At 41.1% G+C, this 14449-nt stretch overlaps 1 protein-coding gene across 5 annotated transcripts in view; it reads left to right on the forward strand.

Annotated features, from left to right (window-relative positions):
- LOC135334596 (phosphatidylinositol phosphatase PTPRQ-like) overlaps nt 1–14448 on the forward strand; it is a 42832-nt gene extending 28384 nt beyond the window's left edge. For 3 of the 5 annotated variants that reach the window (XM_064529841.1, XM_064529842.1, XM_064529846.1), the window contains 30 exons: nt 1699–2001; nt 2067–2363; nt 2420–2722; nt 2781–3080; nt 3140–3430; nt 3490–3768; nt 3818–3913; nt 3966–4072; nt 4219–4420; nt 4480–4776; nt 4829–5122; nt 5285–5581; nt 5646–5741; nt 5797–5909; nt 6523–6715; nt 6841–7173; nt 7788–7905; nt 9723–10004; nt 10147–10560; nt 10659–10786; nt 10928–11022; nt 11127–11214; nt 11306–11382; nt 11467–11601; nt 12103–12513; nt 12591–12840; nt 13160–13236; nt 13387–13647; nt 13804–14091; nt 14182–14448. In XM_064529841.1, coding sequence (XP_064385911.1) covers nt 1699–2001; nt 2067–2363; nt 2420–2722; nt 2781–3080; nt 3140–3430; nt 3490–3768; nt 3818–3913; nt 3966–4072; nt 4219–4420; nt 4480–4776; nt 4829–5122; nt 5285–5581; nt 5646–5741; nt 5797–5909; nt 6523–6715; nt 6841–7173; nt 7788–7905; nt 9723–10004; nt 10147–10560; nt 10659–10786; nt 10928–11022; nt 11127–11214; nt 11306–11382; nt 11467–11601; nt 12103–12513; nt 12591–12840; nt 13160–13236; nt 13387–13647; nt 13804–14091; nt 14182–14256 — 6500 coding nt within the window. In that variant the 3' untranslated portion in view covers nt 14257–14448. Of the gene's footprint in view, nt 1–701; nt 1005–1326; nt 1627–1698; nt 2002–2066; nt 2364–2419; nt 2723–2780; nt 3081–3139; nt 3431–3489; nt 3769–3817; nt 3914–3965; nt 4073–4218; nt 4421–4479; nt 4777–4828; nt 5123–5284; nt 5582–5645; nt 5742–5796; nt 5910–6522; nt 6716–6840; nt 7174–7787; nt 7906–9722; nt 10005–10146; nt 10561–10658; nt 10787–10927; nt 11023–11126; nt 11215–11305; nt 11383–11466; nt 11602–12102; nt 12514–12590; nt 12841–13159; nt 13237–13386; nt 13648–13803; nt 14092–14181 lie in introns of all 5 variants that reach the window. The other 2 variants (XM_064529843.1, XM_064529844.1) reach the window with 2 other exon arrangements.
- The last annotated feature ends 1 nt before the right edge of the window (nt 14449 follows it).

The raw sequence follows: 14449 nt of genomic DNA on the forward strand, positions 1-14449 counted from the left end.
TATAGTCGAGTAAGCACTAATAATCCAGTTTCTCGGTAGCCTCGGTCCCAGGCCGATTTTTTTTTAATAGAACGAAGTTGAAAAATACGGCCTGGTATTGATTGTATCTGGGCGTGGCAGGAACCGGAAACCAAAGCAGAGATTCTTCACACTTTGTTTCCTGTCATATTTCACCGTATAAGTTTAATACCGTAATTTAGCTCCGTGTATGCTCTGAAGTAACTGAAATCTAGCCATAGATTATCTAGCTAGCTAGCTACTGCAAGTTTAAGTTGTTCAGATTAACGTATACATTGTCTGCTTCACAAGAAGGCCCCACTCTCATTGCAAAACAGGCCCAGCTCTTGTCAGAAGGAAGAAACGTCTTTGCCATGGTTTTCAACATGATATGGCAAGTCTCTTGCTTTCACTCACTGCCCTTTGTGATGGACTACAAACTAGTAGGTAGGACCAACACTGCCGGCCCATGTAGATAGGTGTGTTGTTCTTGCAAATCTCTCTGCTTCTTGTTTTTTGGTTCCTAACCACGCCCAGATACACGCCCAGATACAATCAACACCAGGCCTAGTTGTCGGCCTAGCTAGAAACAACTCGGGCTGGAATCGAGGCTAGTTTCTCGGTAGCAAGACGGCTAGAAAAAACGGGCAGATTTATCAGAAACTAACTTCACACATCACTTGATTATTATGCCATCAATACAGCTCCTGCTAGTCCACCTCAGAATGTGACGGCTACTGTGTTGTCCTCTACTGAGATCCAAGTGAACTGGACTGAAGTTCCTGAAGTAGACCAGAATGGAATGATCACTGAATATGAAGTCATGTATGAGCCACTAATGACATTTGGTGTGCTCAATACAACAACAACAACAACAACGATGAACTTGTTTACTGTTCTCTTTGGGCTGGAAGAGTACGTGGAGTACAACATCTCAGTGAGAGCTTACACTAATGACGGAGCTGGACCTCACAGTGTAGGGATTGTCAAGAGAACATTTGAGGATGGTAGGTTAACTATGGACATATCACATTTACTATACGGTGCCAAGTTCTTCACCTAGTAATGTCAGTGCTAGGGCAGTGTCCTCCACTGAGATCAAGATTTATAAATCTGGGCTGGGATTTATAAATCTACACCATTGATTTAACCTTCTTGTTTTATAAATGCACACGTGGATATATCATGGATATATAAATACGCGCATTTTATTTTATTTTAACACATTTGGCACCCCATACATAATAGGCAATATCTCGAACATAATCTACCAACCCCTAATCATTAGACAACTATGATAAGGTGATTATGATAACATTCCACTTGTAGCTCCTTCTGGTTCACCAACAATTGATAATGTTATGTCACTGTCACCCACCGAGATCCAAGTTACATGGACTGCAGTTTCTGAAATAGAACAGAATGGAGTCATCACTCGTTATGAAGTGTTGTACAAGAGTACTTTAGATTTCACTAATGGAAGTGTTTTCACTATGGATGGAGATACATTCACTGCAAACATTACCGAGCTGGAAGAGTTCGTTCTGTACAATATAACTGTGAGAGCTTACACCATGGTTGGGCCCGGACCCTTCAGTGAAGTTTCAATGAAAAGAACAGGAGGGGCAGGTGAGTGTCACCATTGAGTGTAGTTGAAAAATATTAATGGTAAGATAGTAATGGTATCGTAACATTCTACAGCTCCTGCTAGTCCACCTCAGAATGTGACGGCTACTGTGTTGTCCTCTACTGAGATTCAAGTGAACTGGACTGAAGTTACTGAGATAGACCAGAATGGAATCATCTCCGAATACGAAGTCATGTATGAGCCACTAATTACATTTGGTGTGCTCAATACAACAACAACAATAACAACGATGAACTTGTTTACCGTTCTCTATGAGCTGGAAGAGTACGTGGAGTACAACATCTCGGTGAGAGCTTACACTAATGATGGAGCAGGACCCTACAGTGTGGGTGTTGTCAGGAGAACATTTGAGGATGGTAGGTTAACAGTGTAACTAACACTTGTACTATTATTGCCTGTTTCCTCCTGTCTAACTATGCAGTGCCAAGTTCTCCACCTATTGATGTCAATACCATTTCTGTATCCTCCACTGAGATCAGAGTGACATGGCAAGAAGTTGAAGCAATTGATCGGAACGGAAACATCACTCATTATGAAGTGATGTACAACGGAAAGTTTGATGACATGAATCAAAGTAACTTCACTGACGGCAACATTCAAAATTTCACTATCACTGGATTAGACGAGTTTTCTGAGTACAATATCTCAGTAAGAGCTTACACCAGTGTGGGACCCGGACCTTATAGCCAAGCAGAAAAGGAAGTAACAGAGGAAGATGGTGAGGTTTATTTTAACCACCTGTGTGAAGTATGTCATGTTTTCCTCTGTGTGCAGTTCCAGCCAGTCCACCTCTGAATGTGATAGCTTCTGTGCTGTCTTCCACTGAAATCCAAATGAACTGGACAGAAATTCCTGAAATGGAACAGAATGGAATCATCATTGAATACGAAGTCATGTATGAACCACAGATGACCTTTAATGGCGTACTTACTACAAGATCAGTCAACACTACAAACATTTTTGTAACTCTGACTGGTCTGCAAGAGTATGTGGAGTACAGCATCTCAGTGAGAGCTTACACTCGTGTTGGACCAGGACCTTACAGTGTGGAGATTTTTAGGAGAACTCTGGAAGACGGTTAGATAGTGTAAACCTTTAAAATTAACTCTATAGTTATGTATTTTCCACTCTACAGTGCCTGGCTCTTCTCCCAGGAACCTCCAAGTGATAGCAACAGGACCTACCTCTCTCAATGTTTCATGGGAGCCACCAGTAGAGATGGACATCAATGGCATTCTCACCAACTACACAATCGAGTACTACATAACTGAAGAGGAAAACAGTGCTCATGATGTTATGGTGGTCTCTAGTGCAACATTCACTGTTTCACTAGAAAATCTTAACAACTTTACTATCTACAATGTATCTGTCTCGGCTAACACAGTAGTAGGCAGGGGTCCTATAACTGAGAGGACTCAACGTACCGACGAAAATGGTACGTTCTACTATTACATGCCCAAGTGGTGCCTATAAATATTATGTCATTATATTCAGTTCCTGGTGAGGCTCCTCAAAATGTTACTGTGAACAGCGAATCGTCGACTAGTATAAGAGTCGAATGGGACCCTCCACGAGAAAATTTTCAGTTTGGGATTATTCGGTCTTATATTGTGCTGTACAGAGTCACTATGGAAACAGACCCGGCAATGGCAATCAATGTGACCAATCGCTCATTGATTATTGAGAGCTTGATGGAATTCACCAACTACTCTGTGGAGGTCACAGCTGTAACAGTAGGAGAAGGACCTTACAGTGATCCTGTCACTGTGGTAACAGATCAAGACAGTAAGTAAATTATTATTTTGATGCGTCATGCTCGTAATAATTTTATCTTTACCTTCCAGTTCCTGGAGTTGTCGCCCGGCCACCAGATAATCAATCCGTAATATCTCCTTTCTCGGCCAATGTTTCCTGGAATCCACCTGTTGACCCAAATGGTATCATCACTCAGTACACCGTAAACTATTTCATTGTGTCCAATGATACAATGAGCACCCGGAGACGAAGGCAGGTACCAATGCCAACTGTCATTGATCCCGTTTGTGTGGTTGGAGGTATGGAGAACATCAATAGGAATATCAGTGTTACTGGGGAACTTACTTTTACCATTTTGGAAAACCTCAGTGAGTACTATTAGTATTGTGCACGTAAGGTGATAAACTTTTTCTATAGCTCCTTACACCGTGTACGAGTTCAGAGTGCAGGCAGAGACTTCTGTGGGGCCTGGACTCTTTTCTCTACCGAGGTCGTTTTGTACACCTGAAGATGGTGAGTTTTTCTCCTAGCAATTTGTCTTATTACCATGTTTTCGTATTTACAGTACCGACTGAGCCAAGAAGTCTGTCAGTCCAGACACTTAGCTCCACCTCTCTTGAAGTCACTTGGGAGTCACCTCGGTGCAACTTTGGGGTCCGTACTGGCTACAACGTAAGTTTGGAGTGTGATCATGCTGCTGAATGTAGATTATGTATACATGTAGTTCTCACGCTATAGATACGTAAATACCTGTTTTGCTGATTGGTAATTTCAGTACTGAAATGAAACGATTTAAGCTGTGAACAATGTTTTTGCAGGTTTCACATGATCCGATAATGGGTGCCTTTTTGGGAACTGTTGGCACCCTGAGCAATCCATCTATCCAGAGTGACCCTAATGCAGGCAATATAACTATCACAGGACTGTCTCCCTTCACCAACTACACTGTCAGCATATGTGCGTTGACCTCTGCTGGATGTGGTAACATATCTTCAAATACTTCTCAAACCAATGAAGATGGTGAGTTGACTGTGTACATGCAACATTTGCACTTTCATTTACTGTTTAATTATACACAGTACCAAGTTCTCCACCTAGTAATGTCAGTGCTATGGCAGTGTCCTCTACTGTGATCAGTGTAATGTGGCAAGAAGTTGCAGCAATTGATCGGAACGGAATCATCATTCATTATGAAGTGATGTACAACGGAGAGTTTGATGCCATGAATCAAAGTAACTTCACTGATGGAAACATACGAATTTTAAATATCACTGGATTGGACGAGTTTGCAGACTACAATATCTCAGTGAGAGCTTACACCAGTGTGGGACCAGGACCTTACAGCCAAGCGGAGAGGGAAATGACAGAGGAAGATGGTGAGGTTATATATATTTTTTTTATCATTGATTATGTCGTTGTTATGAGCAGTCCCAGACCTCCCACCTCGAAATGTGACGGCTAATGTGCTGTCCTCTACTGAAGTCAGAGTGAATTGGACTGACATTCCTGAGATAAACCGGAATGGAATAATTATCTTTTATGAGGTCCTCTATGAACAACTCAGTATCTCTACTGCGACAATAGTCAACACTTCAAACTTGTTCATCATACTCAATGACCTGGAACCAGGTCAGATATACAACATATCAGTGAGAGGTGTCACAAATGTGGGATCTGGACCCTACAGTACTCCAGAGCAAATGGTTTTGACAGACGAAGACAGTGAGTTGTTTTCGTATCTTGTACACTTTAATTGTTTCCTGCATTGACAAAATCTTTTTAAACATGTAAAGTCTGTCTATTAACATGCACTGTACAAGTAGCATTGATGTATGACCTAGAAGAGTAACTGTAAAAGTCACTCATCACATACAACATGCACAGCTCCTGGTCCTGTACCTCCACCGGCCCCACCCAGTCCCAATGACACCACAGCCACTTCAGTACTCGTCAGCTGGACCCGTCCGCCCAATGCAAATGGAGTAATTCGCAACTACACTATCAATTTTGTAGCTGTTCGTCTAATGTCTGAGCCAAGCAGCGCTAGAAGGAAGAGACAGACTGTAGACAATACCACTCTCGACAATTCACTTGACAACTGTATTGTTGGTGGGCAGGACATGGTCAATAGGTTTCAAACAGTCCCTGGGGAACAAAACTCTGCTAATCTAACAAATTTAAGTAAGTACTTGTGTGTTACTGTCCCCAAGCAGTGATACTGTATTTAACTGATATTCCTCTCTAGCACCGTATACAGTGTATGAGTTCAGAGTTCAGGCAGCTACAGATGTTGGTGTTGGAAATTTTTCTACTACCACACAATTCTCTACAATGGAGTCAGGTATCAAGAGTTGTAGAATTTTACACCACTAACATTTTTATTCAACTCCATGTAGTTCCTAGTGCTCCTCGCAACCTGACGGTGACCTATGATGCTAATAATTCAACCATCCTAGAAATTGAATGGATACAACCACTGTGTGATAATGGCAACAGGATACATTACATAGTGAGTTGCGCATGCCCAGCGAGGTATACGTACGGTAGTGTGTGTGTATCTGTGTAGACCGCTAAAGCTGCTCAAGGATCAATGAAGTTCAAGTAAGAGCTCCTATAAGCTTTTAGTCACGTTCTCATGGATTTGCAGAGCTTTGTTCTGGAGTTATTCCCAGTTTTGCTTACTTGGAATGCGAAAAATGCAATTGCTCATGGAGTGTTTCTGATCTACTAGTAATTAGTTCTGAACTAGAACACTAGCTATTGGTAGTTGCAAGAGTGAGAAAAGAGCTGCAAACCTTCACTGTTGCAGCCAATAATTTTAGACTTTAAACTTTTAGCAACAATCATGCATGGTTGATCATTTCCCCACTCTTTGAGCCCACCTCATCAAGAGGTTGCTAGGCATCATCAGTGTAATAGCTAGTAACTTTATGATATCCACCGAGGCATCAGCACCCGTTAGTGCTAATATTGATTGCTCTCTCGAAATGTTCGCCACCATTTTAAACATAAGCTTTGAGCTTCCGTGACTGCTATACCTGTTGCTAGTTGTTATTGCACGCTATTTCCATAGAAGCAAAGGGCTCTCTTGTATTACGTTAACAACTAAATTCTCTCATCAGGTTAACTACTCTTCTATTGAGAGCGATGGAGAAACTGGGTGTCCTGTGAGTGGACAAATGTACGCAGCTGATAGCGATTCGCTCACAGTGAATAGTCTCACACCAAACACTGCCTATAATGTGAGTATCATGGCGTTCACAAGTGCAGGAGGGGGTGTTCCAGAAGTTGAAATTGGCAGGACAAATGAGGATGGTGAGCGGTATACTAAGATGTTATGATTGAGCCTCTGCTTTATTTTGTGTAGATAAATTAATGCAAATGTACGTAGTTCCTGGGAACTTTGAATTGATTGCATATAATGTGATCTTAATCTCCAGCTCCTCCTGCTGTGATGTCATTGGTACTCATTTCTTTAACGAATGACGACAGTGACAGAAATGTCTCAGTCATTGTATCCTGGATCAGACCTTCCAACAGGAGCGGCCCTTATAGTTATCGCATCAATTCCACTGGAACACAGATGGGGGCATACGTGGAAACTGTGGTAGATTCAAGAACTGTGAATAGTAGTGACACTGGCGAGAATACCACAACTTATATGTTTAATGGTTTGGCATCTGCTGTCTACACTATTGCTGTAAGTGCTGTCAACATCAAGACTGGCCGTTCAAGTCTTCAAATCACAACAATGAATACCACAGTGTCAATAGGTGCGTTTCTGTTGTCAGTCAGCTAGTTATGCCTCGAGCATGCGCAAGCGAGGTATACGGTAGTGTGTTTGTGTGTGTCTGTGTAGATTGCTACAGCTGCTCAAGGATCAATGAAGTGCAAATATAAGAGTTTCTATAGACTTCTAGTAACGTTTTTTTATATTTTAATTCGTGGTTTGCAAAATTATGCTCGCCATTGCAGCCTTGTTTGTAGCAAATCTTGTCCATGGAGTGTTGCTACTCTACTTAGTAGTTAGCTCTGCACTAGAACGCTAGCTATTGGTAATAAATTAGCTGCAAGGCTCTACTGTATTGGTGCAGTTTTAGACTTTGTACTTTTGGCATTCAGCAACAATCATGGTCAATCATTTCCCACTCTTTGAGTTTCCCTGCATGCAGCAAAATTAATGCAAATGAATGTTCATCATGATAATCATGACTGTGCAATAGCTAGTACTTTATGTTATGTAGCTTTAACACATCCCCGAGGCATCAGCATGCACCTGCGGTGCTTTAATTCATTAGACAATTTTCCTGTAAATAAGTTGATAAGCATACCTTCTTCCTTTTTTGACGCTGTACAAGGTGTGATTTTCTTTTCTTCCTCGATGCAGCTCCTACTTCGGTGAACAATTTGAATGCAGTTGCTGTAAACTCTACAGCTTTAAGAGTCACTTGGGACCAGCCAAGTTTCCCCAATGGTGCAATAACACGATATGATATTTATTATAGGTGAGAAGCTGCATATAATTATTATCATGTCTACCTACATGTATACACGTACGTATATATATATAGCAATCAAGCAATCAATTGCTGCACATTGAACAATAGCAGTGTGTCACGGTGATTAGTGATATTATGTCTAGGGGATTGAATATCGCACATTTTTCCTGTAATAGTAGTGGGGAGTTCAATGGTGCGTACAAAACAAATAAGATTGTGTTTTCATGCATTGAGGTGGGGCTTCAGTCTTTTTGTTTGTGCCAGTTATGGAGGGTGCTCGCAGTGTGCTTGCGCTAGATTTATTATATACCTTATGCACGAAACTGTTCACCCTTTGATGATACCGTATAACTAATTTATCGGACGCTTCTAAATATCCCTGAACCATTTCTAGGCAATTTTCGTTATTTCAATACAGCAGTGCTTTCATTTAATTAATTTTCCATTCTAAATATCTGGACAATCCGGTTAACGTATATTCCAAGCACTGTAGTAGTTAGTTAGCCTAAGGCTTTGCTTGTTTTAATATAACAGGTCATACACTGCACTCTCGCATCCAGCGGCATGCTTTATAATTATTCCGCTGCTGTCCGATAAATGTTTACGTACAGTAGTAATGAACTATAACTTGACAGGTTAGGGTAAGGGGAGTCCCTTGTTCTCATGTGATGTATGAGTATTACTACTCTTGTACACGAAAATGAAACTGCAACCGCAGAGATCAAACATTACAAGACACATTGTTTGTGTGTGTGTGTAATAATTATTTGATTTCTATTGACAAATATTTTCGTTTTCTCACAAGGTCCTTCTGGCAGTAGACACTCTTACATTGCCTATAGTCTATACCTATTGCTGAAGAGAAGATATAGATGCTTCTATTATATGCCATAGATATACATGTATAGACAGTAAGCTAACTTCTGAGATTAGACAGTCAGTTTTGAGAACATGTACTGAATCATCAGAACACCTATAAGCTCTAAAGTTTATCATGAACTTCTAGCTAACGGGTGGGAATCTGTGTAAATGGACGTGACCACACATTAATTTTCGCCGCAGGAAATTACACGATTTCCTTTGCCAGCCTTTCCTAAATACGCCACTGAATAAAGTCACTAGACCTACAACATTGATCTTGTCTACGTGTATAGGGGGGTGTTTAAGCACCCCACTGGATGCACCACCTTCATCAAATACGCATACCCAGAGTTCTTTCAGCTAGTACTCCCGTTTAGTTTATATCTTGTAAACCCCCCACTATAGTATATCTACATAACTAGAGTCGCCAGGTCAATCCACAACCATACAACATGTAGATCAGCAAGCATCATCATTGTGGCTATGTGAGTGTAGTGTGCAGTGCTTATTATAAGGATTTAGAATTGAAAGGACATAATGTCCTACCATATACTCTGATGGCCTGACATATAGCTGTGGAGCCATCCATCAAAATGCTTACAAGTTTTTTCTTTGAGTGACTCAACAAGATGGTGCTTTCACCTTTCAATATTAACTAGATTCCTGCTCCTTCTAGCCTTCAGAGCTATCAGAACTAGAACTAGTACAAGGCTTAAAGAACAGAGCTACAGAACTAGTACTAGCACTAAAATATTGACGGGGCTAATTTGTCAGAGCACATGGCAAATTGAACGGTCACGTGCACTAAATGGTCAGTAAAGGGCCGACTGCCGACCGTTATAATAAGGACTGGTGTGTATTAGCAATCACTCACTGGCTCAACACATAAGACCCTGCTATGTAAAAACCCACTCTGGCCTCATTGATATTCTGTTAATTAATTTGATTTTCCTGTTTTGCAGAGAATCATCTAACACCGATCCGCAATCAATTCAGTTAGGAGAGCCACAAAATGAAGAAGTGCTTATTAATGGTCTCAAGCCATTTACCTTTTACTCCATATCCGTGCAAGCGGTTGGTGCGTCAGGCCTTAAGAGTCCAGTCATGGGAGATGTGCTTATGAGAACTAACTCAGCCATACCCCCGATCATTGTGCTGCCAACGGATGAACCCACCCCTGAAGCAACTGCTATCACCATCACCATCAACCTTCCTTCTGCAAATTTTGTCACAGGGCCGCTACAGTAGGTGTTATTTGTGATGCATTGTGATGTGATCACACATTGAAAGTAGTCATTTATACTGCATGTTTTTGATTTTTCCTTTTGAAAGTTTGAATAATAATTATAATGATGCCTCATGCAACAATTCCTAATTTTTATACAGATTCTATGGTGTGGTTGTTGATCTAACTCCTAATGATGATTCAGACTTAGAAAAGGGCTATCCTGGTATCGGCCCATACCCATACATGCCAGAAGCGCCGTATTACATTGCAGGGGCTTGGACCAACTCAACCGAAATACCAGGCTCGTTCACTGTTGGTGATGGAAGCACCACTACTGCCAATGGGGAGAACTATGTCAATGTTGCTCTAAAAGCTGATACTTTGTACTCATTTTTGGTCAGAGTGGAGATAGTATCGGACAATAGCCAGCCTTTGGTACAGTACTCTCAACAAGTGGTTATAATGACACCGCTAAGCTATAGTCCAGGAGGAGTTGCAGTGGGCATACTCTTTCTTATTGCAGCCATTGTTGCCGCTGTGATAGGTGTCGTTATCGGATTGTGGTGGTACAGGTGAGTTTTATTTCCCTACTTTTAATATGTGTTGCTGGCAAGAACACTTGAGGTCGCTATTGAATCTGGGTTCCAATTTTGACTATGTCTTTCTTTAGGAAGAAGTATTACTTGCATAAGTTGCACGGTTATGCTGAGAATGATTTAGAGTTCGAAGATACATCTGGACAATACACTATTGCCAACGAAAGCTTGGTTTCTCATAATATCAGCAATTTTGTTCACGGTGGGTTTAATTATGTTTTCTTGGGCGGACTTGTCTGTACCTGCATGTATGTAAGGTGCATTAATAGTACGAAACTAAACCACCCACATCCCAAGATAATCTGCTAATGTACATCTGATAAACTTTTTGCTTTTCCTGCAGTCGGTACTCTGGAGCCCATACCTGTGTCCCATTTTAAAGCTCATGTGAACAAGATGCACGCAAACGATGACTACCTCTTTTCAGAAGAATATGCTGTAAGTTAAAATGGTTTGATGGGAATCAGAGAATTACATACAGTGAGTAGAATGTCACTATAACTCAACCAATTCAGTTGCTTTACCTTGTTCATTATCCTCAGAATGTGGAGCCCACCCATTCTCCTACCACTGAAGCCACACATTTCCCTTACAACACTCCCAAGAACAGATATGCCAACATTCCATCCTGTGAGTTGCCTAAAAAACCAGCCCATTATTTTTTGTGCTGTGTTAATATTGTTACGTAAGTGCTTTTATAGAGCTTAATTGTTGTGTTTAGATGATCACTCCCGTGTAAGGCTGTCAGAGATCCCCAACAGGCCAGGCTCAGACTACATCAATGGCAACTACATTGACGTGAGTTAAAATCCTACAAATTGTAGCTCATTTTGTTTGATTGTAGAGCTCTATCTCTAAATCAAGTTGTGCTCATAACCATAGGGCTACCACCAACCGAATGCCTTCGTAGCCACTCAGGGTCCAGTCCCGGACTCTGTTAATGACTTCTGGAGGATGGTGTGGGAGCAAGGAGCGGCTACGATTGTCATGGTTACTAACCTGCAGGAGAAAGGAAGGGTACATGCACAGAATCATTAAGTATTAATTTTGTTATAGAGTGAACAAATAATTATATGTCCCACAGCTGGCTTTTGTTATTTGATAATCGCATGTTGTCCTATTACTGTGATTCGTACAGTGATTAATCGCGTATCAGTAATTGCACGTCATCAAGGCAGTAATTACACGCCGTCATTAACGCCGTGCAATTACTGCCTTGATGACTGCCGCGGCTAATTGTTTTACTGAAAATGCAGCTTTAAAACTGCATCACAAATGATTAACAATCAATAGTATGGCTTCTCGTGCAATAAGAGCACTAATAACAAGAGGTTAATAGCACTCGGCTACGTCTCGTGTAATTAGTATCCTTGCCATTGCTTGTTACTCATGCTATTAATCCATATTGCACTCTTAGCCATATACTATTAATCGTCAGCCATAAGAATACGTATAGGTTGAGTTTCCAATACCACTTGTTTTGGCATACATTGACTACATCATTCACAATTCGTGCAGATTAAGTGCCACCAGTACTGGCCTGATGACCGGGGGTGTGAATATGGTGGTATTCAAGTACACATCCAAGAGATTCTCACTCTAGCCGACTACACTGTAAGGACCTTCTCCGTACAGAAAAAGGACTCCAAAGAGGAGCGTATACTTACACAGTTTCACTACACTGTGTGGCCCGATCATGGTGTTCCTGATAACCCCACTCCTTTGCTCCACTTTGTGCGAAAAGTGACCTCCACCAACCCAACTAACGCTGGGCCCATCGTGGTCCACTGCAGTGCTGGTGTAGGAAGGACTGGCACGTTCATCACACTGTTTTCTCAGCTCAAAATGATTCGAATGGAGCACAAGATTGACCTATTTGGATTTGTAAGATCAATGAGATACAATCGCTGCTGTATGGTGCAGACAGAGGTAATTGCATTATGTTCGTTCGTGTGCATATGAGTTATTTATTTGTTCTTTACTCTCTTATGTGTGTGCAAATCTAGCTCCAGTATGTCTTTGCCCATGATGCGCTATTGGAGGCGGTGGAATGTGGTGTGCATGAGGTAGCGGCCAGAGATCTCAAGGAGCAGTACAAGAAACTTGGTGCACTGGACAGTACTCTTGGTCTAACTAAGCTGGAAGTGGAGTTTGACAATTTAGACGGGACCATTCATCGTCGTCCTACCAAGAACGTTGGCACTCTGAACATCAACAAGTTCAAAAACAGATATGCCAATGCTGAAATGATCCCATGTGAGATACTTTATAACGGGAAAAATTGGCGAGCATTGAATTTTGAACCGCCAAATTAAAGTTTACTGGTGGGTCGTATATAGTAGCCACACCTGAGACTTCAAATTAAAACAAGCAATTAATTTTGGTTCAAATAGCTCATTTTCCAAATAATTATAATACTTGTCAAATTTTCCCATTATACGATAATTATGTTAGTAGTATATCTCTGCATGCCATGTCATAATTCTGCTAACTCTGTATCCAAAACCATAGAATTAGGGTTTGTGCATGTGAATTGGCATAATGAGCTTAACTTGTACCAATGCATTACCAACAGATGACAGCACAAGGTGTCGATTGAGTTTCATTCCTGGGGTAGATGGCTCGGACTACATCAATGCCAATCTCATTGCGGTGAGTTGATCATTGAGTATAATTATGTCATGCATATTCTATATTATTGTTACGGTGAGTTGATCATTGAGTATAATTATGTCATGCATATTCTATATTATTATTACATAACCCATGTAAACTAAGTCTTGGCATCTGTTCAATACACAGGGGTATCATAAGCGGTGTGCATTCATAGCCACGCAGGCTCCACTCCCGGACACTGTTGAAGATTTCTGGAGGATGGTGTGGGAGAAGCAGTCAGCTACCATTGTGATACTCACTCAGGAAAGAGAAGCAGGGAAGGTCAAGTGTCATCGCTACTGGCCCAGCACTGGAGCTGAAAACTATGGATCTCTGCAAGTCATACTTCATGCCGTTAGTGAGTATCCTGACTACACTCTGAGGGAGCTCAAGATCATAGATATCAAGGTGAGTTTCTTACTGTTGTACATGCAGGAGCAGAATCAGGTATCTAATTAATTATTGTAGTGGAATAATTGCTTAAAATATATACATGTACGTATTCTGTCACTAAGTTGTGAACCGCTTTTTTGTTTTTGTGTGATGAAATTTTCCTTCCTGTAGGATGGGTCGAGTCTACCAGTGAAGCAGTTCCAATACACTGGATGGCCAGAGGAGGGAGTGCCTGACAGCGGGTCAGGGTTCATCGACCTCATTGGTCAGGTGCAGAAATGGCAGAGGAGCTCTGGAGACAAGCCAATCGTGGCCCACTGCAGTGGAGGGACTGGACGCACGGGAACCTTTATTGCCGTCAGCATCCTCCTGGAGAGGCTCAAGACAGAAGGGGTGGTGGATGTATTCCACACTGTGAGGGGTCTAAGGCTACAAAGACCTGGGATGGTGCACACTGTGGTATGTAGATCATGCAACGTTGTATAGGATTATTTCACAATTTGAAACTGCTGTAAATTCTTCAAATTAATGTCTCCTTTTTCCATGTAGGATCAATATGAGTTTGTCTACAAGACCGTTCTGGAGTATTTGGATTCATTTGAACTGTACGCTAATTTCAAGTAGGAATAGTACTAATTATGATTGTAGTATAATTTTTTTAACTGTAAGTTTTACCAATCATCACTATTATAATCCATTTTTAACCAAAACAATTTTTGCTGATTACATACAGTAGGTTTAGTTTTGTCTCAAAAAAGATATGTATATGTATGGTATTTACTAATAATTATCTCTTATGTTGTTTAACTTGGTTAAT

The sequence above is a fragment of the Halichondria panicea genome, chromosome 4 (assembly GCF_963675165.1).
Source record: "Halichondria panicea chromosome 4, odHalPani1.1, whole genome shotgun sequence".
NCBI lineage: Eukaryota > Metazoa > Porifera > Demospongiae > Suberitida > Halichondriidae > Halichondria > Halichondria panicea.